Below are 25989 nucleotides of genomic sequence, written 5' to 3' on the forward strand. Positions count from 1 at the left end.
GTGTAGGTAATTTGCTTTCTTCAGAGTTTTTTCTTCTTACTAGGCTTCTCAGAATGCAGGGAGATTTTTCTGCTTTTCCTAAGCTCTTTGATCCCTAGAATTACATAGCTTTTTTTCTGTAAAACTTGCTTGAGCTTAAATTCTTGTTTTAGATGTACTGAAAATACTTCACTAGTTTTTGTGTCTTTTGCTTGTACTAAGACCTAATATTTGAATGCTGTTTATTTTGCTGAAACACAGAACAACTTATGAAAGCAGTTTTAGTGTGTCCTGTAGGTACTTATTTCACTTGTTTACAACATGACTCATGGTGCATGGTAACGGGCTACTTTGTCTTTTGTATTTTGTTTTAATATTTGCAGACACATTATTGATTCTTGTTCTCACAGGCAGTTGAACTACAAAACAGGTTATCTGAAGAGTCCAAGAAAGCTGATAAATTAGATTATGAATGCAAACGACTGAAAGAAAAAGTAGACAGCCTCCAAAAAGAAAAAGATGTAAGTGCCAAGGTGTTATTTTTTTGTTAGTAATGATAGCAACTTTGTAACACAGAGATATGGTAATTAGAGTTAGCAATCTTTTTAAATTAGGAAGTCTTTTTTCAGACAAAAATTTTCTAATGTTTCTGTACAAGATACTTTTTAAACCTAAGAGCTGTACAGCATGGAATAAAGTGACTGTACAAAAACATATGCAACCCATTTTTAAGAGGAAGAGCATTCTTATTTGACATCTGAAGTTGTTTACTATTTACCATGAGAAGGTTAATAAATACCCAGGGTAATTTTCATGTATTCTGAAAAACTGTTTACAGTAGGGTTTCTGTGGTATCATCCTAGAACTAAACTCCTGTTGCATTTTTTTTCTAAGGCATTCTTCGAGGTACCATCAGTGTACTTCTCTTTGGGGAGTCATGATCCCTGCAGCAAGAGGCTCAGTAGTTGTGTAGAGGGAAGTGTCCTTTGTGGCAATCTCACCTTTTATGACAGCTCCTTGTTGATCTATCTTACACTGCCAACATGGAACACACAGGGTAGATACTAACCTGTCCCCTTCCACTTGTGTCATTTGCTGCTAGTGATCCTGCAATTGATTGCTCTCTTTTGCCAATACTGATCCTTCAAACTTCTCTTGCACACTGTTGTTTCTTACCTACCAGTTTACTTTGGCTTGTTTCTTGGGAATGTATATGCAGGTGCCTCAGACTACCTCAAACCAAGGTCAGCACTTTGAGTTAGCAGTTTCTTAGACATGTTGTAATTATCAGTCCATCAATACAGCTGTCAGAAGCTCTGTAGGCTTTTTCCTCAACAGTCATATTTCATGTCCACTTCTTTGTGAAATTTCCAGGCCCTGCACCTGAATATCATTTCAACTGAAAGTTTTCAGTTATTTTATGTTCATAGGTCATTGATTTCTATTTTTTATTAAATTTTTGGACACTTGACCTTCAGATCACTTCAATCTGCCTTTCATTTCAGGCTGAAATGCTTGTAGTAATTGTATTTGTACTGCGCTTTGGCTTTCTTTCCTACTCTTTATTTTTAAATTGGGGTGTTTTTTTTCCCCAGTGCTTTTGTTTGACAGTGGTAAAGTTGTCTCTGTGGCTTATCCATTGCTTAGTGGACCATTTCGTCTTGCACAAAGGATCTGAATTGCAGGCCATTGTCATACAGTTTTCCATTTTACCCCCTGACAAATATTATTTTTTGGGACCGGATGTTGTTTTTAAGTATATTCTTTTGGATGCCTGTGAGAAACAGATTACAGCTAGAAGTCTCTGGATGTAGTGATTCACTGTCTGTTACCTACTCTTTCTGTTCCCTCTTGTCACAATACTTATCAGTAAGGTAGCCCACCACAGGTCATAAGCTATGTATTGCTATCTTGTTAGTTATGTTTTGGATGCAGTTACTGAAATTGATTTTATCCTTTTCTTTATGTCCTGGCAAAACATGGTAGTGTGTTTGATATCTTCAGCTATGTAGCTTGGAACTTCACCTCTGTGGTGTGGTGTGTGATAAGTACTAAGATAATTTGATGAGTTGCTTGTCTAAATGAAGCCCTTGAGCTTTTTCTAGCCATTACAGTATTCTGACATTTGATAATCAACTGTTAATAGAATGAAATGCAAGGACCTCTCAGCTAACACAACTTCATACCTACACAGAGCCAAGATCTGTCCTGGACCATTCAGTAATACCGAACATATCTAATTTTGGAGCAAACTGCAGCTTGGATCATTACAGAGTTGCCATTTTCTTCTTTCGTTTTTGACTCTTGGCGACATTCTGCACAAAGACTTGGTGCTATCAATAGATTCTCATTTTTTTGCCAGATGGCGACTTGTGCCAAACTGAGAGAGTATTTTCCTGATGCTACTAAATAACACATCTCTCTGGATCCCAAGGTGGTCCGGGCCTGTTCTTCAGTTCTCTTTGGACCAAGTCTTAAGCAACTAGTTTTCTTTTATGGCCAAGATTGTGATGAGTGGCAAGGCCACCTGATACACAGGTGGAGTGGAATATGGAAATGCTGCTCACACTTTCACTGGTAAAAGACAAACAAAATGGAGTTAAAGCAGTTTGTTATGTTGACTGTGTACTCGCCTGCTCTTTATTTCACTCCTGCATAAACCTTGGATACATGGTGAGGGAAAATTCTATGCTCTCTTAATTCACTTCCCCTTGCCTTGGAATCAGCCCCAATGAAAAGAAAAGGAAAATGTCTGACTGGCCACAGTGGATGCAATTTACTACCCATACCGTAACTTTGCTCTCTAATTATCTCAATTTTGTAAGCTTATACCCTGTTTTTTCTAGCCTCTTAAGATCAGCAACTCTTCTCCAAAAAAACACCACTGGCCATGTAGAATATATAATACTTAAATTTATTCTATTGTGAAATAGGCCGAGATACCTTAATTTCAAAATAATCTCTAGAATTGCATTAAATTCTTTTTGAAGTGTTGAAGTCTATGCCTTTTGGTGACCTGTATACTGTTAAAGATGGGTGTGTAGTGCCAAGACTGATATTATTTGTTCTCTTTCCAATTGTTCTCTTTCCAATTGTTCTCTTTCCAATTGTTCTCTTTCCAATTGTTCTCTTTCCGATTATTCAGAGATTAAGAACAGAAAGGGATTCCTTGAAAGAAACTATCGAAGAGCTTAGATGTGTACAAGCTCAGGAGGGTCAACTCACCACTACAGGTAAAAGACAAATAAGGAGATTAAATGCCTCTTTTCTAAAGTTTACAGGACCTCTCTGGAGAGTATTGATTGTGCTTTTGTTTAGCACAGAATAAGTTTAAGCTCCTCTAAAATCAGAAGTGAAAAACTGCTTCAACTATTCATAACTTCCTGAGCAAGCAACGACTTCGCATATTACTTCAGTCAGTCAGAAATTTTACTCTCTTCCCTGGTGTGATATTTTTATAATGTGTATCTGATTTCTGTGTAGTTACATAATTTTCTTTAGAGATATGTTTTTTCATGATGTTTCATGTGTTATGGTTCATTGCTGTCTGCGATGTTGCATAGCTTTGTAGTTCTTAGATAAGCTAATGAGCAGAAAAGAAATTGCAAAATTATTTCTTCAGAATGGATGAAGTCTGAAGTAATTATTAATCTCCAAATGAAATGGTGCTTGCCTGTCTGTCTTACCGTAGCTTTTGTGTCATTTTACATTGTCTAGCAGTAGTCTAAAACTGTAAATTTCTAAAACAATGTTTACTTCTTTTCATGTAAAGAAAGTAAGTGGTGTGCTTGCAAAATTTTTTGCTTTTTTTCACTCAGGATTGATGCCTCTGGGAAGACAAGAGCCTTCTGACAGTTTAGCAGCAGAAATCATTACTCCTGAAATAAAGTAAGCTAATATGTGCTTTGTTTTACTAACCTTTACAGTGGTCTATGGCAAGTTGAATCTGAGCCAGCAGTGCCCTGGCAGCCAGGAGGGCCAACCATGTCCGGGGGGGCATTAGGCAAAGCATCACCAGTCGGGTGAGGGAGGGGATTGTCCCTCTCTGCTCTGACCTGGGGTGGCCCCAGCCTGAATATTGTGGCAGTTTGGGGCACTGCAATATAAGAAGCACATAAAGCTATTATAGAGTATCCAGAGGAGGGCCATGAGGATGGTGAAGGGACTGGAGGGGAAGCCGTATGAGGAGCAGCTGAGGTCACTTGGTCTGTTCAGCCTGGAGAAGACCTCATGGTGGTCTTCTGAACTCTGAGGGGAGACCTCATGGTGGTCTTCATCTTCCTAGTGAGGGGAAGAGGAGGGGCAGGCATTGATCTCTACTCTGGGGTGACCAGTGACAGAATCTGAGGGAATGGCCTGAAGTTGTGTCAGGGGAGGTTTAGGTTGGATATTAGGAAAAGATTCTTCCCCCAGAGGGTGGTTGGGCACTGAACAGGCTCCCCAGGGCAGTGGTCACAGCACCAAGCCTGGCAGAGTTCAAGAAGACGAGGCTCAGGCGCGTAGTGTGGTTCTTGGGGATGGTTCTGAGCAGGGCCAGGAGTTCGACTTTGATGATTCTTGTGGGCTACCAAATTCCTGGATTTTTTTCTAAGCGTGCATGTTTCCATGTACACTGTTTCCAGCAGGAAGGTGACTTCCATGCTTGCTTGTTAGAGATGGACAGTAGCAGTGACTGCTGTATGTCTGGAACTTCCTGATCTGGAGGTCCAGGCTTTTGCTTCTGCTGATGAATGGGGAAGACTGCACAAAGCAGCCCTCTACAGAAGTAGCTGTAGTGCTCTCTTGACGCCCCCATGGTGCAGAACATGGCACCTTTCTTGGTCCCCTAGAGAAGACCTGCAGACCAAATGGGAGTATTTCCTGAGGCAGTTCGGTCTGTGGCCTATCAGATTACCTGTGGTAATCAGCTAATTAAAGTGACACAAGGAGTTGTCAAGGCTCGTTGAAAAAACTTTAAACTAAACTAGATTTAAAGGGAAATGGATAAAGCCAGGCTCACCAGAGATAAGCTGGGAACCTTGTTGTTCTGTTTTCACAGAATCATTGGGGCGTTCACAGCTTCTGAGGGCAACCTGTGCCAGTGCCTCAAAATGCTCACCACCTTCAAAAGAATTTTTTTTCTCATATCTAATCCAAGTATTTTTTACTTTGAAGCCATTCCCCCTTGTCTTTTCACTCCATGTCCTTGTAAAAATTCCCTTTCCAGCTCTCTTGTAGACTTGCTGCAGGTACTGGAGGGCTTCTCTGAGATATCCCTGGATCTTCCTTGGCCTGAACAACCCCAACTCTCTCAGCCTTTCCTCATAGGAGAGAGAATCAACTGTGATCCCTGTGATCAACTCAGTGGCCTCCTCTGCACTCAGTTCAGTTGGTCCTATGCTGAGCAGCCCAGAGCTGGATGCAATGTTACATGTGGGATCTCACCAGAGCAGACTAGAAGGACAGAATCCCCTCCCTTTCCCTGCTGGCCACGCTGCTTTTGATGCAGCCCAGGACACAATTGGCTTTCTGGGCTGTGAGTGCACATTGCTGGGTCATGTCCAGCCTCTCACCCACCAGCACCCCTGGGTCCTACTCAACAGGGCTACTCTCAATCTGTTCATCCCCAACCTGTGCTGATACTGAGAGTTGCCCTGACCCAGGTGCAGCACTGTGCACTTAGCCTTGTTGAACCTTATGAGTTTTCCATGGACCCACTTCTTGAGCTTGTCCAGGTCCCTCTGGATGGCATCCTGTCATTCAGGTGTAGATTTGAGGGTGTTGTTTAACGGCTGAACATGAGCCAGCAGTGTGCCCAGGTGCCAAGAAAGCCAGTGGCATCCTAGCTTGTATCAGCAGTAGTGTGGGCTGCAGGACCAGGGCAGTGATTGTCCCCCTGTACTCAACACTGACACCTCGAGTACTGTGTCCAGTTCCAGGCCCCTCACTTCAAGAAGGACGTTAAGGTGCTAGAGCATGTCCAGGAAAGGACAATGGAGCCAGTGAGGGGTCTAGAGTATAAATCATGCAAGGAGCAGGGGGGAGGAGGTGTTTATTCTGGAGAAAAGGAGGCTCAGGGGTGACCTTGTCACTCTCTACCACCACCTGAAAGGTTAGTCTCTTCTCCCAAGTAATAAGAGGTGGGACAAGAGGAAATGGTCTCAAGTTGTGCCAGGGGAGACTTAGATTGGCTATTTGGAATCAAATGCTGTCTAGCATTGGAACAGCCTACCCAGAGAAGTGTTTGAATCACCATCTCTGAAGGTATTTGAGAAATGTGTAGATGTAGTGCCTGGGGACATGGTTCTATGGTGTACTTGGCAGTGCTGGGTTTATGTTTAGATTTGATGATCTTAATAGTCCTTTTCAGCCCAAATGATTCTGTGAAATCAGATCAACAGGGTTGAAGTGACTTACTCAGGTTTATGCAGTAGTTCAGTGAGCTGAGATTACAGTCTTCCTTCACACTTGGGTATTGAGTTTTGCATTCTTCATGTTCACCCTATAAATCTATTCAGCTGTACTCTTGAGATCTAATAGGGGTACTCAGGTGATTTCCTTGTGTTCTGCTTTCTACAATTACAATTCCTTGAATTAAGTTTGTGTTTGGGATTTTGAAGAGACATGATTGTTGTCTTCAGCTGTCTTAAACTGTCTTGCTTGAATAGGTAAAGATGATATTTGTAAAGATGATACTACCTATGGAAAACTGTCTCCTTTTTATAGAATCTGGCATTCTTTTTTCTACAAAATTGTGTTTTATGTGTTTAGGGAGAAACTCATTCGCCTTCAACATGAGAACAAGATGTTAAAGTTGAACCAAGAAGGTTCTGACAATGAAAAGATTGCCTTGTTGCAGAGCCTTCTTGATGATGCAAACTTACGGAAGAATGAACTGGAGACAGAAAACAGGTAAGAATTTTTGTCCTCTGTTTCACTTGACTTTTCTAATAATGCCATATTCTTTTGACTGTACTGTGTCCAATACAGGCATCCCCAGGACAAGAAAGACATGGACTTAGTGGAGTCAGTACTGTGAAACGCCACAGTGGTGTGATTACAGGACTGCTATGTCTTTCATATGAGTAGAGTCTGAAGGATAGAAACTATGTAACCTGGAAAAGAGAAGGCTCAGGGTGGATCTTATCAATATATCTTACCAAAGTATCTGATGGGAGAGTCTAAAGGAGATAGAGCTACACTCTTCTCTGTGATGCTCAGTAAAAGAGCAAGAGGCAGTGGGCAGAGCTTAAAACACATTTTATTTTGTCTGAATGTAAGAACATACTTTTTTTTTTTTTTTTTTTTGCTGTGAGGGTTGCTGAACACTGGATTATGTTGCCCAGAGAGATTGTCTCCATCCTTGGAGATACTTAAAACTCCACAGGACAGGTTCCCAGGCATCCTGCTCTAACTGACCCTGCTAGATTGAGGCAATCATCATACAGATATCCATGGGACCAGAAAGTGTATCTGAGCATGCCACAGTAGTTGGCTGTTATTGATGTGAGGCTGCTCTCTGTCTAACCTTCCTCTGTCTCCCCCTTCAATTGGGTAAAGCACGTGAAGCCTGGGAAATGGTAAATGCTGCACTCACCTTCAAGAAGGGCAAGAAAAAGAGTATGAAGAACTACAGAGACTGGTGAGCCACAGCTCACTTTCTGGGAAATTCATAAAGCAGCTCCATCCGGAATCTGTTTCCAGTTGCATGAGGAAGAAGAAAATAATTGGGAAAGGTCAACATGAATTTATTCATAGCAAATCATGCATAACTAAACCAATTGTCTTGATGATAATATGACTGCACATCTGAAGAAGGGTGAACAGAGGATGATAGCTTAACTTCATCAAAGCCTTTGACACAGTGTCCCATGGTATCCTTATGTTTAGAATGGTTAGATATAAACCAAAGAAGTGGACACTGAAGTGATCAGAAAATTGGCTGTACAGTGGTTGGACAGCTGAGTCTAATGTGTTATTGTTAGTGATATGAAACCCAAGTGGCAACCAGTTCCTCAGGTGTCAATACCAGGACCAGTGCTGTCCATCACCTTTATAAACAGCTTGACTGATGAGTGGGACTACTCTCTCAGCAGGTTTGAGGATGGTACCACTTTGGGAGGAGCCACTGATATCCTGAAAGGGAGAGCTGTTATTCAGAGGTGCTCAACAGTACAGAGAAATGAGCTGATGGGAGCCCTGTCCCTGGCTAGGAGCAGTAGGCTGTGGAGCAGCTCTGCTGCCAAAGCCTTGGGGTTCTACTGGGCAGCAAAGTTAGGACGTGTTATCTGGGGACCTTGCAGTTGAGTATTATCTTGACTGCCCTCAGCAAGGGGCAGGCAATCAGTCTGGGAAAATGATTGTTCACCTCTCATCGGTACTTAAGATATCACATCTGGACGTAGCATATAATTTTGGATTCCCCAGTACAAGAAAGAGGTGGATGTGTAGGAGTGCAGCAGAACACCTCTGAGGTGAGGGGATGCTGGAGCACGCGATAGGGGGAGAACAAAATCAAGAACTGGGTTTGTCTGGGTCAAAGAAAAGGTGGATTAGAGGAGATCATACTGTCATCTGCGTCTGTGTGATGGGAAGGTGTCAAGAAGACAGAGTCAGGCTCTTCTCAAGAGACTGTAAGTGGAAGGACAAGAGGCAACAGACGCAATATGGAGTACAGATCTGAGCTCTAGAAGAGAAGCTCAAAGGCCTCTATCCTTAGAAGTGTCCACACCTGGTACTGGATATGGTTCCCAGCAATCTGCTGTAGGTGCACCTGCTTTAAGGAGGAGGCTGGATTTAGTCAACCTCTGGAGATCCCTTTCCGACCTACGGGTCTATAGGATTCTGTAACTGTGTAAAAGCAGTAAGCTAGCAGCTCTCACACAGTAAACTGATCGTTAGAAACTCCTGTTTCATGTGTATAGAAATGATTTCTACATGCATTTATGTTGTCCTGGAAGAGTATCAGAATGTTCTGGATGACAATAGTAAATGTTTGTAATTTTTATGTAAATTTTTTTGCAAATAAATTACAATATTGCATCTGTTGTGTAGATAATCTGAAAACACTGGACACTAAAAATCTGACTTCCTCTTGCAGTTGTTTGGCTTTTTCTGAAAAACATATGTTGTTTCTGTTATCTCTTTCCTAGATTGGTAAATCAGAGACTTCTAGAAGTGCAGTCCCAGGTTGAAGAACTACAAAAATCTTTACAGGATCAAGGTTCAAAAGCTGAAGATGTAAGTAGAAATGTGCATCAAACTTACATTGGAGCACTTACCATTTTTGAAACTTTGACCTTTTTGTAAAAAAAACTATGTAAAAGGAATATACAAACAGATTTCTGATAGTTTTCCATATTTACTCGTGTGGTCTTATCACTAAATTGTGGTTCTCTAAATAGGATGTGAGACATTTGTGTAGAATAGAAAACCATCCTATGCAGAGAAGGTGTCAAATATGTTTTATTTGAATAATTGTGTCTGTTCCAATAGAAAACTTAGCATTTATTTAATTAGAATAGAGAGTTTTACAGGGAATTAGGGAAATGTTGATTCTCCGTGAATAAAGTATTTGAAGTTGTTTTTGGTTTAGTTTTCTAAATGAGGATTAAGGCCTTTCCAGCCAGTGGAAGTTCTGCAGTTGTTGATGTAAATGTATTTCATAATGGAAAAAACCAGGCAGACCAAAATTGGAAAAAAAAAAAAAAAAAAAAAAAAAAATTGAACCCTCAACATCATGCAGCATTTTCTGTTTCTATATGCAGAGTTAATTTTATTTTAAATGTAAGAATACATATTGCAGCTGAGTTACTGTGGAAAACAACTTTCAGTCTTCCACTCAAAAATTGTTTACCATCTTCTGTATTTGAAAAAAGAAGCTTTAGAACTTTCTTGAAAGCAGTGATTTGTTGGATTGTACATGCACATTGTATGCTCACACTCTCAGTGTATTTGTGTTGCTAATTGGCAACAAATTTTAATGTGTTGCTTTCTATTTTTGCGGTTTTGTTTTAACTAATTTATATAAAATATGGAAGTTTCTACTAGCTGCTTATGTTCATTTAAGGGTGTGTTTAATTTAGCTTATCCTTTTAATTTTCAGAATAAACTATATTAATGTAAAACATCTAGTCGATTTCCAATAAGATTATTTTCCTAAGTAACTTAGGGCATATTTTAGAATGCATTTTAAAATAGGCCCGTTCTGAGATGTTCTTTTTCTTGGTTATTGGCCAAAATCAAATTTTTCAGGATGAACTAGAATATGAAAAAATTATTCTCAGGTATTGACTATTGTAAATGATCCTTTTCTAGTTGTATTCAGCTTTATTTACTATGATTTTAATTGTGTCCCTTTTTGAGGCTCTGGTTGGGACAGAAATTTAGGATGTGTCTGCATCTCGCTTACAGGACTGATTGCAGCCTGTGTAGGTGCCGTCTGAAATGATTCTTTTGACAGCACAACACCACAGCACAGCCTCTGTGTGTGCCAGGCAGCCCTTGTCAAATCAGAGCTGGCGAGTTCGTGGTGCAGTCGCTGCACTCACAGCCTCTGTGTAGGTCTGACCATACCACTGGTGATTTATGGGCCCTAATCCCATGGCCTGTTTCTCTTAGTCTGGTGTGTAGGATTTCATTTAGTCCTAAAGAAGCAAAAGAGTGAGTGTAGACTCAGAGGAGGGTTGAGGATGCAAGAACCTCTGACGTTATGGTCACCACATGCAGTCTCCCTGGCAAAGCAAAGCAAACCTCAGAAGTTAAACCCAGCTGCTTAAGCAGATGGAAGTTGGGGCTAACTGAGTTACCCATAAAGTATTAATACAAACAGAGGGATTCTTCAGAAGCATGAGAAAAAGTGTTAGGAGAGACACAGCGTACAGTTCATTGATAGATCATTTTCAGTACATTTCCTCTGTTTTTTCACTACTTTTCTGCAACAATGCACAGAAATCCATATTTTTATATACTTAGACTTTAAATGTGCTCAATCCAGAAAACCAAAGACTCCAGTTTTATCAAAAAATGTGTGATGAGTGATAAGGTCTGGTTTTTGTTGGGGTTTTGTTTGGTTTTTAAGTTGAAGTAATTTTTAGGCCTGTAAGTAGTAGAAGTACTACCCTAACACAGGCAAGTGTCATTGTGGAGAAACATGCTGTGTGTCAAGGTCCACATGGGGAAGCAGTTTTGATTTTGTATTGAAGTGCAGTGGAAGGCAGCTGTTCAAAAGGTGTTGCTGCCATTGAGCCTGTAATGGACACTGACGTGTTCTCTTGGGATGAATGATTAGTCCATCCTGGCTGTTGCCTTGCTAGCCAGGGAAAAGCCTCCTTACCCCAGCCTTCCTGACTATAGAATCAACTCAGACATGTCTGGTGTGGTCAGAATAGGTTTGACTTATTGTCCTTTAGAAACCATAGTCATGTAATGGCTGCTCACCCATTACCCCAAACAGTTTTGACTAAATCATTTGTATGCTTATCATCACTGTCCTTTCTCATCCTTGTTCTCCTGTTCTCCGCCCTCATCCCTCCCTATATAAACACTGCCTTTAGTTACTTCTGCCCCACTTGCTAAATCCATCCCACGCCTGATATTTCTCATAATGTTACACATGCAGCCTTGGTCTTATATGCTGTTACTGACACAACACCTGCCTAGAAGGTCCCCACAACTCTGTTACCTGTGAAGTTTGGCCACTTTGCTCGTTTGGTGAAACACTGGTTGCCTGGAGAAGGTGTGGATGCCCCATCCATGGAAGCATTCAAGGTTGGGCAGGGCTCTGAGCAACCTGATCTCGTTGAAGATGTCCCCACTTACTGTGGGGAATTTGGCTGAGACCTTTAAAGGTCCCTACCAACCAAAACAATTCTGTGATTACTCTTAACATCTATGAAATCTGACCATCCCTTGTGGTGTTCTTTGTCACTTTCATCATCTTCTCACAGCCTTACCAGTTTCATCAAGCAGTTTTCTGAAGTGAGGTCCCACAGTTTCCCTTACCCTGCTAAGTCAGCTTAACCTCAAGCCAGAGCCTAGCCTGTAACATTAACATATAAAACAAAACCAAATTTTGTCCTGAAAAGGTGGACAGACATGTTTATTTGGCTTTTTAAATATGAAAGAAATTTCCAGCAAAAAGGTTTTCTTTCAGTATTTTTTTAATGCAGAAGAAAAGTAGCAATTGGATACCTGTTTCCTAAAATCACACTGTAATAAGTATTTTGTTCTGCTGTTTTGTAAGTGGAACTTGGTTGCAGCAGAAGGAAAAAGCAAATTACTAAGCGTGCATTTGCTGATTTTTACAGTTTTGTTATAGATATGTACTTCTATTATGAACAGATAAAACATTTTAATGAGGTTAAATGTAAAGCTGGGTCAAAATTAGATAAAGGTTTTGTTTGGGTTTCTATGGGTTTTTTTTTTTAGATTGAAATTTTTATAGGAAACCTCCTATGATATAACAACAATCATAGTAATTACATTTTAGAAGCAGAAGATTTGTGTATGAGTCCTTAAAGCTTATTGAGGCTGCAAAAAAACCAGGAGTAATGTTTGCCCATTTTTAGAGTAATTTATTTGAATTTATCTACCTGGCTACAAGTATATACAGGATCTTTGGGTGGGTTAAATTACACATTTTATGTTTTAGTCTTTTTTCCTAATCTTGTCTTTTGGGTAAATTGCTGTGGGTAAACTCAGTTCTGCTTCTTTTAGTTATTTATCACAATTAGTTTCTTCCTTGTGAGAACATGATCTGTTTTGGTGGGAGAGGGGTTACTCCCACAACAGTGCAGGTAGGAGGCAAAAAAAGTGCAGAAATACAGCAGGGGAGTGAATGTGGACTGGTGGTTGTGTCTGTGCTGAGCTAAACCCAAGTGCAATAGAAGGAAGGCAAAAGAAAAGCTGAGTTCAGCTTTTATTAGGGAAATGGGCACTGCTTCCAACTTTTTCCTGTCCTGTCCTAACCAACCAGTAGTCCCCTGAATGATCAGATGTAAGTGGTGATGCCAGTTCAAATGGTTTGTGACTGAGAAAGATGCATACAAATATTTTTTTGTTACAGAAAAGGTGATGTTGCTACAGTTGTTCACGAGGACTGGAAAATTAAAAAGCCACATGGTCAAAACATGCAAGTCCTTAACTGCTACAGATTTCTGACTGTGAAATCAATAGAGTCTTGCTGGCTCGTTTTTACAGCTCTCCACCTTGCTTATAGTGGCAATAAGAAAATCTCATTTGAAATAATGTAAAAACACCCCCCAGGAATGTGATCAAAGACAGTATTTTGAAGTATAGCCAAGCTAAAAAGCAATATTTCTATTAGCAAGGTATCTGAACCTTTGTTGAAAGAGCATTGGAGAAAAAACAATGAAGTAATTTTGTTGATGATTTTATCTAATAACTTGATGGTGATCTGGACCATCAGTCACGTGCTAAACCTCGGGCATGATTAGTACTGGATACAAACCAAAATGAAATTTTCAGATTTAAATGTTCTACATTGTTTTGTGTTCGATCAGTGTGACAGTAACACAATTCAGCATCACACCACAAAAACACACATGCATCCCTTAATTTTTATTGTAGCCCAACAGACTGCTTGTTTCCCTTTGCTTTGTTAGTTGTATGATTTTTATTTTAAAATGACTTTCAAAAATAGCAGTTGCTCTCTTTTGAAATTCTGTGTTTAAACACAATGATTTATAAATGTGCTTCCTTATTATTTTTACATTTTTTGGGTTTAGTGATGTGTTTTAGAAAATGCTACAGGATGAAATTGCTCATAAGAACAGAGGAAAAAATTGCGCATGCGTGAAAAAGTACATAGCTTTAACTTTTTCTGTTCATGACTTTCTAAATAGTTTCTTCTGTTGGCTGCTGTTTTGCTTTATACTAATGTCATCTCTGTTTCTTGGCATGGGCTTCTGCTCAAGGCTATTGTGAGTATGGCTTTCTATTTACTTAACACTACTTTCAGTTCATAGACATTTATTGGGTTTATTTTTTTGGAAAGATACTCACCATGTATGAAGTGAGTTTAAAATTTAAAATTTTCCTCAAAGCTTTTATTTAAAGAGCTTATCTAAATGTGATTTAACCAGAAAGTGGAACACTGTAAGTTGTATGGTAATTTTTATGTGTCTGTAATCAGTAAAGTTAAGAAACAGAAAAAACGTAGAATTTCTGCTATACTTCAGTCAGAAATACTTACTCCTTCTGGTTTCTATGGGGATGGGAATTTACTTCAACTAATTTGCTACATGTCTTCATGCAAATTGCAGTGCAATGTTGGTAGGACAGCTCTTCTTGCAAATTTTGCTGCACTTTTCAATTTCAGGTTAATTTACCAAGTCTGATTACAAAAGAACTGAACAAATTAAAACAACTGAAATAGAATTTTGTCATTTATGGATCTTGCTTTTACTGATCCAGTTCCTGGGGAAATATTAGTAAAGTTCTAAAGCATTCTAATTTTGCTGAAGTCACACAGTTGTGGAGACAAAGTTTGCTACCACAGAGGGTCCTTTAAAGTTGTGATCTAAAACTGAAGTAAAAAAGTTGTATTTTGATTAGAATGTCAAAATTACATGTTTTAAAATAATTTTAAAGTTATGCTAAAGCTTCACAATATATTAAAATAAAATGTTTAACTTTCTGTTTTAGTCAATTCTTCTGAAAAAGAAACTTGAAGAACATCTGTAAGTATTTCTGTTTACCTCTTTTGTTTGCAGTTTGAAATGGTGTGTTTTCCGTATGATAAGGAAGGCAGACAGTCATTAATCCTGGATCTGGAAAATATACAGATGAGAGAAATTAGATAACATGGGAATGTTTGGGAATCTGCTGTTCAGATTCTGTTTTTATTTCATAGAAAACCATTGTGAAAGCAATAAGAGCGATGGAAAAAACCATCATTTTGTGTTGGTTAGAAAACTTTACTTAACATTGTGTAAATCTTTGCTCTGAAGGACTAAGTAATTTTGTTCTAAGGAAAGCATTTTATATATAAACAAAATTAATTTGTTTACTCTTTAGTATGTATTATGGCACGAAAGGTAATACTTCAGGGAGTCCTGTCATTTTGTTGCACTATTTTTGCACATCTTTTACTTGCCTAAAATGCAAAGAGATGTTTGCTTTTTGACTGGCTTGCAGAAGAAAGTTTCTGTTGCCTTTGGGTTTAGCCATTCTTTCTCAGTGTAATCTCCATTATCAGTATTCATTTTAGGCACTCACTGTACAACTAACTCTTAAGTTCTAACTTAAAGAAACTGTTTGCTGTTGCAGTTCTCCATACACCATGATGTTTTTCATCTTACTTAACAAATATTTTCACAGTCACATTGTCACTTGTCCTCATGCCCTACAGCAAAAAAATCAATCATGCTCTCAGAAATGTATCACTCTCTGAGGATTTTCTGTACTGCTTAATGGTCATTCAAGCACAGTAATAATACTGGGAAAACAATATGTGCTTTTGTGGTTTGTAACAGTGAGAAGCTCCATGAAGCCAACAATGAGCTACAGAAAAAACGAGCTATTATTGAAGATTTGGAACCAAGATGCAATAACAGTTGTGAGTTACCTGTGCAGTCCATTTCTTTTCTTTGTAAAGTATTTCACGTGCAAGGTCTTTAATTTTAATACCTAAAGGAGGTGTCAGGTAAGCAAAATGTACGTTTTTAGTGGAAGTGACATATATGTTGTTAATTTCTCTGAAAACTGTGGTGACCAAAAAGATGGTTCTGACACTTGACATGCATGGGATAAAATTTTAAAGACCACAGTAGTAAGAAATCATAGAATCACAGGACGTTAAGGGATTGGAATGGACCTTAGAGATCATCTAGTCCTGACCCCCAGTGACAATGGTCATAGAAATATCAGGTCACTGTCATAACTGCCACTGAACTTCAGATGTTCAGAACTGTCATGTCTCATAAGACCCTAATTTAGAAGATCCTTTCTACCATCAGGAGGTTATTTTTACTTTCAATATATATTCCTTCAGTGTGTTTTCAAAAATTTGTTGAGATATATATATATATAATATTACTCAGATGATATCCAGCATCCAGAGTCTAGCTGGATTTTAGAACCTTACTGCTACATGTTTTCCAGAGAAGTAATGAAGGAGGTAGTTTGGTTTTTTTTCCCAGGACTATTTATAATAGAACAAGGTAAAAGATTGTAACCGATGGCAGTTTTTCTGATTTGCGGTAAAATGATTTCATTCATAACCAGGTGGTGGAAAAAAAAACAGAAAAAAATACAGTTTTCTGAGATCTGAAAAGTTGTATAAAGATGTAAAAGTAATAGTGGCTCGACATACTCTTACACCAATGCAGGAAAAAGCTGTGCAATGAAATTGTCCTACTGGTCTCCATTGCTGCTTAAGAAAATGTGAGGGGAAAATTATATTTAGTATATTCATGTCATGTTTCTAATAAACTGTGTCCAGTGTTACAGTTTAGCAGATTTAAGCAAGAGTTGTGCCTGGTAAGAATTATTCCTCTTACAAAATAGGAAAAATCATATTTGTCTGTATTACATGCCAAGATATTATAGAAGCTGTAAGTCGTTAGTGAACTAGTTTTCTAAGTGTGTTCAGTAAAGTGATTTATTGATTATTCCATTTCTCTTTATTTTTCATAATTTCAAAAAGCAAAATTTGTGTAAAAAAAGCTGTCTTATGAGATTATATGGGACTACACATTTGTAGTGTGTTTCTGAGCTGTTCAATAATTGTGATATCTGCTAAATCAGGTTCCTTATGTCAGCTTCTCTTAACTGAAATATGTTTTAGCTGTGTCTTAAATGTCTGTTGTAAAACATTAAAATATGCATAATATAATGATGATATTTTCCAATGTGTCCCTCTCCTGACATAAAGCACTTAAAATTGAAGAACTACAAGAAGCTTTACGGAAGAAGGAGGAGGAAATGAAACAAATGGAAGAACGATACAAAAAGTATTTGGAAAAGGCCAAAAGTGTAAGTTGATGTGTTTCATGTTAATGATCCCGCTCTGACACACTGCATTCCGTGTACACTCTGTGGGAATAAAGATAAAGGAGTTATCTGTATACACACTACTAACAAGTAAAAGAGAAGGAAGGTCCACTGAGTTCTTTGTATCTTCTTATTGTTACGGTACCTGATATGGATTAATTCTGCAGAAGATTTTACCCCATTTTTGTGACTCTTTTATTGATATTTTTCCAAGTAAAGTGATCTTTTTAACTGTACCACCTTTTCATAGCTGTTACATTCCACTGATGATGTTCAGCACTCCCTTTGCCTTTATTGTCTAATGTACGCTTCTGTCGAGAAGGTGACTAATATTTAAGTAGGATATTGAGGGTGTGGGTACACTACCAGCTTTGAAATTACAATATTGTGTTCTTGAAGGTAGTCACATTCCTTCTCTCACTATACTTTGATATTTTATTTGAGTTTCTCAAAAGCATATCAATGTCTTTGTTCATCTGACCGTGGTGTAGTATGATTTGCATTGGATACATGTCATTACATTGGAATCTGCATTTAGCAAAATTTAATTGTGTCTTCCTTTACGTCTGTGTAGTTTCCTGAATGACTTCTTGTGAGATGTTTCAAAAGTCTTCAGGAAATCTAAACAAATAATTTTTTTCAATTTTAACTTTTTGTAATCTTTTTGTCAAAAAAAGAAATTATTTTTTTTTCCCATTTCTTATTGTTGTTATTGTCGGTTTCTGGTGGGGTTTTTTTGTGAAGATCAGTAGAGTCATTATACTCTTCCACCATACAAGGTGCATTCAGGTCTAACATGTATTTTCTTAGAAAAATAGCATGCTTTTATAGAATCATAGAATCATTAAGGTTGGAAAAGACCTCCAAGATCATAGAGTCCATCCTTTGACTCATCACCACCTTGTCAACTAGACCGTGGCACCAAGTGCCACATCCAGTTGTTTCTTGAACACTTCCAGGGATGGTGACTCCACCACCTCCCTGGGCAGTCTGTTCCAATGTTTAACAACTCTTTCCATGAGGAAATTCCTCAGATGCTCTAAATGCATCATGGTTAATGAGAGAAGTAGATGTGTTTTAAGTCACTTTTTTTGTTTCTTAGCCTGACTTAAAAGGTCCTTAATCCTTAACAAGATTGCTTTTTCAGGATTTAATGAAAGACAAACTGGTTTTCTTTTACAGGTCATCCGCACATTAGATCCTAAACAGAACCAGGGTGCTGCTCCTGAGATTCAGGCACTGAAAAATCAGTTGCAGGAGCGGGACAGAATGTTTCATTCTCTGGAGGTAGTAATCCTTGTTTTGTGACACATGATCATTGTTTTTTAGTTAGAGACTAACACTTTTATTATACCTTGGTTTTAAATCTATGCTTTTTTTATGTTTTGTAGAAAGAATATGAGAAAACAAAAAGTCAAAGAGAAATGGAGGAAAAATTTATCGTTAGTGCCTGGTACAATATGGTAAGAATCTCCCAAACTTTTTATTTGAAAAAAAGAAAAGAGGAAAGAAGATGTTAATATTAGTTGTTTATGGCTTGTTTATAACAGTATTCATTCACTGACAGTAATTTTGGTTGGAAGGCATTTTCCAACACACAAACACGGAAACAAATACTTTTTAGTAATTTTAAGCTATCACTGTATAAGAATATGTTCCTGTGATAACCTTGGGGTAAATTACAAGCCAACATGCTTGTAATTTTCAAGTTTTAAAATCAGAAATGGCTCAGATCAGTGTTCTGTAATCCCAGACCTTCAATTACACAAAATTACAGTGCTCAAATTTACTTTCTTCTTTGGTTCTTCCCTGTTTTTAATGAAGGGGCACTGTCAAAGCAGCTCAGCTTACTTGATGCAGTAAGTGCTCTGAAAAATGACCCCTTTAACTTCAGAGCAAGTTTAGCCACATACAGATGCTGAGGACAGCAGCAAGACCTTCACCTAAATTATTCAAACAGTAAATTTGAATAGAAGAGGTGACCTGTGCAGCCATACAGCTTTTGCTAGGCCTGTATGCTGGGAGAGTCATCACCTTCATCAAATGTTTTCAAGACTTCCCTTTGGCGTACTTGTTGCATTGAAACTGTTTTTCATATAGAAAGACTCCTTGACCTGTTTAACTTCTGTGTTTTGTTCTGCTCCACCATAAAATTCAAATTCCTCCTCTCTGTATTCCCTCGGAAGAGTTTCCTTCTTGCTGTTCTGCATCTTTGTTACGTCCATGAATGGCAAGCCCAAAAGCAGAGTGCTTGAATTGTTTACATACTTGAAGGCATGTTCAGGTGACTAGTGTCCTTGACCAGTTTTATAACCTTAGTCCCACTGACAAGCAGGAGACAAGCCTGAGCTAAGACCTGCGGTTCAGTGACCTGTCATGAACACTGAGATGATCTCTGATAGCTTTGTCTGTGTCAAACCTTTAACTAGCCTCTGCTTTTATACACAACTGCACAAGCTATCACAGCTTTCCTACTTGCATTTATGCCTCATGAAAACATACTGTCTCTCAAGATGTGCTCCTGACCAGCTCCTGTGAGCTGGTATTTTCAAAGGGGACCATGATACCTAAACTATTTTCAGAGGAAAAGTACTTTTCTAGCTCAGCATGCTAAAGAAGCTGGGGATAGAGGGGAGCCCTTTTGAAAAGAAAGGTTACTGTGAGTTTATGTGGAGAACCATATCTTGAGATCTTAGACAATTGCTCTGAACTTGGACAGTGATTGGGGTGAGGAGGGGGAAGAACTGCACACTAAGTGTTAGGGGAGAATATGTTACCTTTATCCTTGACAATGTGGTACTTTGTGTATGGAATTCAAGGTGGTCAAGGTTGGTGAAGAAGGAGATAATAAACAAAATGCAAATGATTAAAGTTGTTCAGTGTTATGTGTTGGTATTCACTGAGAAGTTTCTCTTTGTCCATAGGGGATGACTCTGCACAAAAAAGCAGCAGAAGATAGACTGGCTAGTACAGGCTCAGGACAGTCCTTCCTGGCTAGACAAAGGCAAGCCACGAGCACAAGGAGATCTTACCCTGGTCATGTTCAGCCAGCAACAGCAAGGTAGAGAAGCCTTGCCCTTAGAAAGAAAACTGCCCTGTGATCCAGGCCACTTCTGTTGCAAGTGACAACATTCAAGGAAAATAAACCAGCATCCTTTCTCTTTCTCCCTTGTTACTGCTATTATTTTACAGTTCAGGAAAGGGTTTTATTATGGTTTCTCATTGTTCTGTAATGCCCTTTGCTTATATTTTTGAAGTCCATTTCTCTCTCTCTCTCTCTCTCTCTCTGCATTTTTTGAATGTGCCAAAATTTTAAAACCATCTAGAGGAGTGCTGTATAATAACAGTCTTATTTGTATGAAGCCTGGTCTCTTATGAAAAGCCTCATGTGGACCATGTAACAATGTAAATTTCTTGTCACAGTTGGTACTTTTGTGCCATAAGGGTTGCTATGCTTTATATAAGACTGTTCTTGTTCAAAGGGAATTAGGCTTTTTATTTCATGTGCTAACCTGTTGCTTCAGAAAAATGCTGAAATCTCATTACAGAAATGCAAAATTAGAATATAATGTTATTGTGAAATATATTTCCTGCTACAAAACTTACCAATGCAAAAAAGAATGATTTTTTTTTTTTTTTAAATCTCCTACATGCAAAGTTTATTCTTATTCTTGCCATTTGATAGGGAAGCAGGATGATTTTTTTCAGGTTTTTCTTTATCAACTGGTGTTACCTCTTTTGCTTGTAGAGATGAATATTTTCAAATGGTTTGTTCCACTCTTCTTGGTCAAGTGTACACTTAAATACATATTCTAAAAAAGTGGAGAAATATTTAGAATGCTCTAGTACGCTACTGCATCATCCATTTAAAAAGGACATTTGTTTTAAATTTTATAATTATGGATGAGCAACACATAATGGATCAAGGCCCCAATTAATATTGTTAATGTATTCCAGTTGTCATCCCCTACTAAAATACTTGCTTTTAATATATTGATTCTGGGGATAATTGTATCAGTTGCCTTACTAATGGTACCAGTGCCTTCAGGTGAGTTTGTTGCTGATTTTGTTGGAAACTGGCTGATTTGTTGTACTGCCTTTTGAGTATGTAGCTCCTTAATTGTTGTAGTACCTTCGTGTTCATCAGTGGGGTGGATGGAGGTTCCTCCTATTTAGGTTCTGTTCCTTACCAAGTTGTGCTTTTTCTCCTGACTAATTCTCTGCATTCCCTATCACTTTTGTTGAAGAATTTTTGGACACAGAGAACCTGAATATTGGTTGAAACTTCCATATACATATATCCTGTTGAATTTATTTTAAATAGTTTTCATTTAGAGACTGTTTGGACCCTGATGCACATGCAGTTGGTTTATAAATTTATTCTTTTACCTTATTTTAGTGCCCTCCCAAGTGAAGACATTTTGTTATAAATCCCTTTAGAGAAAATACATAGTAGCATTTATTAATCATCTGAATGTCTATGTTAATTCACAAGTTGGGTAGAATGAGCAAAGGATAATTAAAACAAGTACACCTAGATTAAAGGGTAATAAACAGATGAATGACATTTTTAGGTACTACTGTTTTATTCTCAAGTACATGATCTGTTTTAGTCTAGGCTAAGAAATACATTCAGTATGTGTCTGAAAATAATTTTCAGTTCTGGTTATCCACCCCACCCCACCCCCCGAAAACAGATACTGAATTCTATTGATTAAATGTAGCTTTACTCCTCACATTTGGAAAAAGACGGTTTCCTGAAAGTTCTCTTTACTTATTCAGAGTGTGACAGGTCTGGGCTGTGGTTGCAAGGATTAGGTAAGACATTGCAAAGTTTCTTGTGTGCAGGAAGGTAACAATGTGAAGGAAGTTGAGGACAATTTCTGTAGCTCAGTGAGGTGATACTCGTTTTTGCTGTCTCTTACTGAGATACAGAATGCTGTGTGTGTTATCTGGCAAGATGACTACAGTTTGTGTGGGACATCTTTCATTGATCTCGTTGTGAAATGTATTCTAGTAACTTGAAGAACTGTTTGCCGCATGCTGTGTGTGAACAGGAGCAAGTAAGATCAGTTGATGTTCTTGTTTGAGATTACAGCATTTTATATCAGAGAAAGAACCTAAGAATACCTAAAGCTTCCTTTTTATTTTAATCTGTCTGGCTTTTTCTGTTACTAAACTGCCAAAGGCTATTTGTGAAAGAAAGGAATGTGACCTTAACGGGAAGCTTTATCTCTTAATTTTGTGTCAAAATTTAATTCCCTATTGCTGTTAATCAGGCACAGGTCTAAAATAACTAGGACACAGTCTGCAAACTAGAATACAACTAGTTGCTTTTATTTTGTTAACACTTGTTTTACCATTTTGCCTCCAAAGTTTGGATGATTAGTTAGGAGATGACAAATGCTGGTTAGAGGCCTTGTCTTTTGCTTTTACTTTCCAATCTCTCATGGCTTCTTTTGCTTCTTGGTGGTTTTTGGCTTTTCTCTTCTGCTTTGTGATTCTGTCTTTCCTTTTTCCTCAAGATAAGACACTGAAGTGTTTTCTGTAGTTCCCTTCAAGCATATATGGCATCATTATGTAGCATCGAAGAGCAAAACAAGACTAATATTGAATCTAAACTTTTCTATTGCCCACAGTGATTGTTGGGCAAGTGAACAATCATTATGTCTTTTGAGAATTTAGAAACCTGCAGAAATTCTGGTATTTCCCAGAATTTTTGTTGACTATAAAAACCTAAAAATGTACTGCACTCTTACAGAAATATACTTGATTGCTGTCCAGTTCCAGTAAGTTATTTGTTCTGCATTAAGGAATTTAATTCCTTATTCTTTAGCATTTTAATTCTGTTACTTGCTGCATACATCCATTGTTAATCTTTGGGTGTGGATGAATGCAAGTGGTAAAATCATTAAACCTCCTCTTTCACAAGAACAGCTTCTTTATTTGAAGGGTTCAAACTTCATTATTTTCCTTGCTTGTTATGTAGCTTTGGAAGTAGTGTGGTATTAAGAAATAGAAGAAGCTCAGAGTGTAACTCCAGGGAATAAACACATATATAGGTGAGCCACCAGTGAATGTTCTTTATTTGTCTTATCTTCAGTAATAAAAGAATATAAGCAATAAACCCAAAATATAAAACAGAATTCTCTCATTACATTGGATAGTTCTAGGAAGCTTTTAGGGATACTTTTTTCCTGAGGCAATAAAGACTGTTTACATCAAACTTGTAGTGGTAATTGATAAAGCAATGCTATATCCTGTCCTGATACACTACAGAAAAAAACCAAACCTACAACTGAGCTTGAAGAGAAAAGGTTCTCTAGGGCAGTGATGAAACAGCTGAGGAGTTCATGAGAGGACTTTGCTGAGCACTGTGCTGAGGGTCTGCCCAGAATAATCTTTCTGACAGATGTTAGTTAATGCCAATAAAAGTTAAACAGATAAATGGATGAATATTTTCATTGTTCAGAGCTGAAGCTTAGTTTCTGGCCTTAAAGAATGTCTGTGCAGTCCAGTTTGTATACTTCTGTGGGGAGTTAAGTTGTTAGCGTATCTGATCAGGCATTACAGAAAAAAAGTACTCAAGTTCCTTTTCTTGATAGCAACACATAGCCACTTGGATCATGACACGTATTTTCTAAGTGCTAGGAAAACTGAAGTAATCTTAATTTAAAGGTTGTGTGTTCCACCCACAGTGCAAAGAAAAACAAATGTCTGGAGCACACAGCTTTTACACATTGCAAAATGAAATAAATATGTAGTGGCTACAGGATGCCTTTCATTCTGTCTTTGAAAATAAGCAAATGCTAGTCTTGTCCTGTTCCAGTGTCACACGAGTTAGCAGTAATGCTTCTGCAAGTTTTCTGTGGCTTTCTGTTCTGCAGGGGGCACTGGCAATTTTATATTCATTGTGTATGAAAGAATTAACAGTGAATATTCCTATTACTGCTTTATGATGACCTTAAATAGTAAGTGGTATGTGCAAGCTGTCAAGAAAATTTAAAAGGATTTGGCAATTTTAAAGTCCTTGGTATTTTGGCATATGCAGGTAGCTCTTGCTTTTCCTCAGTTCTCTAGTATATTAGACTATACACTTAAAAACATGTAATCATCCTTTCATGGATGATTTTTAGGGGTTTAATTGTCCTAATGTGTTGACATTTTTTTGTAGATTTGGTAGTTGGAAAACATTTTGGTGTCACCATTTGATTTCCTTCCTGTTAGTGATTTGGAGGAAGACTGTCCTGAATGTGGCTAACCTTTCTTTTTGTTATGAAGCAAAACAGGATCTGAATTTTACGTATTGTACAGGGATTTTTTTTTTTTGTTCTTGACCAACATTTTGACTTCTTGCAAGGATTGATGAGGGAGGTATTTTTGCACTCAAAGTCAGCTATGCAGTACTGACTTCTTATGGGTTTTTGCACATGTGTTTTAGGTAGAATGTGGACTCTGTGTTTTGCATTAATATTGTGTGAATAGCTTCAATATCTCCAAACCAATTTTAGCAAATTTTGCAGGTGTTTTCCTCAACTGTTATTGCATAAATAAATACCTAAAAAAGTTTACTATGTCAGAATATACTTTCAAGTCATGGGTTTTTGGGTTTTTTTTTGGAGCAGCCGTGAGACTCTAGGTAGGATCCCAGCCATGCCTCCAGTTTGTCGCTTTTAAGGAATCAAAAACATATCTTGGCATGAATGATGTGCATTGCCTTGCTCCTGTGATCTTTCTTCCCTCTGGAAGTCTGGAAAAGTAGCAGAAGCTTGTCAGTGACCCTGCAGGCTATTACTGAAAATAAGGTGTGATTTTTTTCAGTTTGAAAAGGGAGGAAACAGATGCAAGCAACTGTTCAGTACAAAAATGGGAAGAGCAGTGTGTCTTTCACCATTTTGCATTTCGGTGTTAATTTTAAAAGTAATGAGAAAGAAACTTTGCTTTTTGGTCTAGGTTTTTCTCTTTTTTTTTTTTCCTAATTTTTAATTTTAACTGATTATTTAATTTTAATTGATTAATTTTAACTGATTACTTAATCAGGGCAGAAACTGTCATTGCCAGCCAGAGCAACCTCAGACTTCTTGCATCTGGTACAGTGAAACCCTGGAAATTCTGACTCTGCTGCCAGCTCCACTGTACCATTTGGAATTGTTGAGGACTTAGCTTTGTCCTCTGTTTTATCTTGACTTTATTTTTGTTGATTCATTAAAATATTGGGACATAAAGTTCATTTTTAAAATGTATCAGCTCATTGAATTAGGTAATGAATGAGTGTTGATTGAGGGGCAGCGATATAGCCAAGCCAGTTTTCCAGACAGATTTTCCTGGTGTCAGATTATAGTCAGTGGATCAGTAGGAACTCATCCTAACTGCTACAGCTGAAGTCCTCATCTATTAGTTGCTGGGGGATGGTGTTGGTGTCAACTTCACTGAGGCCCAGACTGTAACCTTCACCTTTGGGCCTTGCCAAGGTAGTGAAGGACTGTCTTGAAATATATCTCTGTATTAGTTGGCTCTGGTGGCAAATCAGGAATTTCCTCTGCTGCTGTTTGCTCTGTGTGTAAAGTCATTTGGAAAATTAAATATCCTTCCATCCCCTTTGCACTGTGTGCCAGTTCCAGACTGGAAGCAGATTCCACTTGTCGGATAAAAATTTCCTGCTCCTGTTCTGCTGACTTGGATCTCAGAGACTGATCCATACAAAAATTGTTAGTAGAGGGAAATCTAGGACAACTGGGAAGCCTCTCCTTTCTGGTGGTGACTTTATTCATTGTTTTGCATTGGAGAGGTCCCAATGCAAAGGGCTGAAGTTAGAATAGCGTATTTCAGAAGTCGTTACAAAAGCAGTCATTTGCCAACACTTTGAGGAACTGTTAACCTACCATAGCATGGCACAAACCAGAAACACTGCAAAACCAAGGGTTTCCCCAGGTAAACAACAGTTTGTTATCCAAAAGGAACTTGAATCCCCAATGATTATGCCTGCCTTAAAGGCCAGTTGTTCTGTTGCCCTGC

General features: G+C 38.2%; 1 protein-coding gene across 6 annotated transcripts in view; it reads left to right on the forward strand.

The window, feature by feature from the left end:
* Positions 1 to 25989, forward strand: part of HOOK3 (hook microtubule tethering protein 3) — an 81536-nt gene that overhangs the window by 50527 nt on the left and 5020 nt on the right. For 2 of the 6 annotated variants that reach the window (XM_027652971.1, XM_027652976.1), the window contains exons 12-23: positions 390 to 500; positions 3125 to 3212; positions 3798 to 3867; positions 6730 to 6870; positions 9111 to 9198; positions 13824 to 13901; positions 14626 to 14660; positions 15456 to 15538; positions 16856 to 16956; positions 18157 to 18261; positions 18366 to 18437; positions 19899 to 20035. In XM_027652971.1, coding sequence (XP_027508772.1) covers positions 390 to 500; positions 3125 to 3212; positions 3798 to 3867; positions 6730 to 6870; positions 9111 to 9198; positions 13824 to 13901; positions 14626 to 14660; positions 15456 to 15538; positions 16856 to 16956; positions 18157 to 18261; positions 18366 to 18437; positions 19899 to 20035 — 1109 coding nt within the window. Of the gene's footprint in view, positions 1 to 389; positions 501 to 3124; positions 3213 to 3797; positions 3868 to 6729; positions 6871 to 9110; positions 9199 to 13823; positions 13902 to 14625; positions 14661 to 15455; positions 15539 to 16855; positions 16957 to 18156; positions 18262 to 18365; positions 18438 to 19898; positions 23261 to 25989 lie in introns of those variants that run through there. The other 4 variants (XM_027652972.1, XM_027652973.1, XM_027652975.1 and 1 more) reach the window with 4 other exon arrangements.

The sequence above is a fragment of the Corapipo altera genome, unplaced genomic scaffold, assembly GCF_003945725.1.
Source record: "Corapipo altera isolate COAL_440 unplaced genomic scaffold, ASM394572v1 61305, whole genome shotgun sequence".
NCBI lineage: Eukaryota > Metazoa > Chordata > Aves > Passeriformes > Pipridae > Corapipo > Corapipo altera.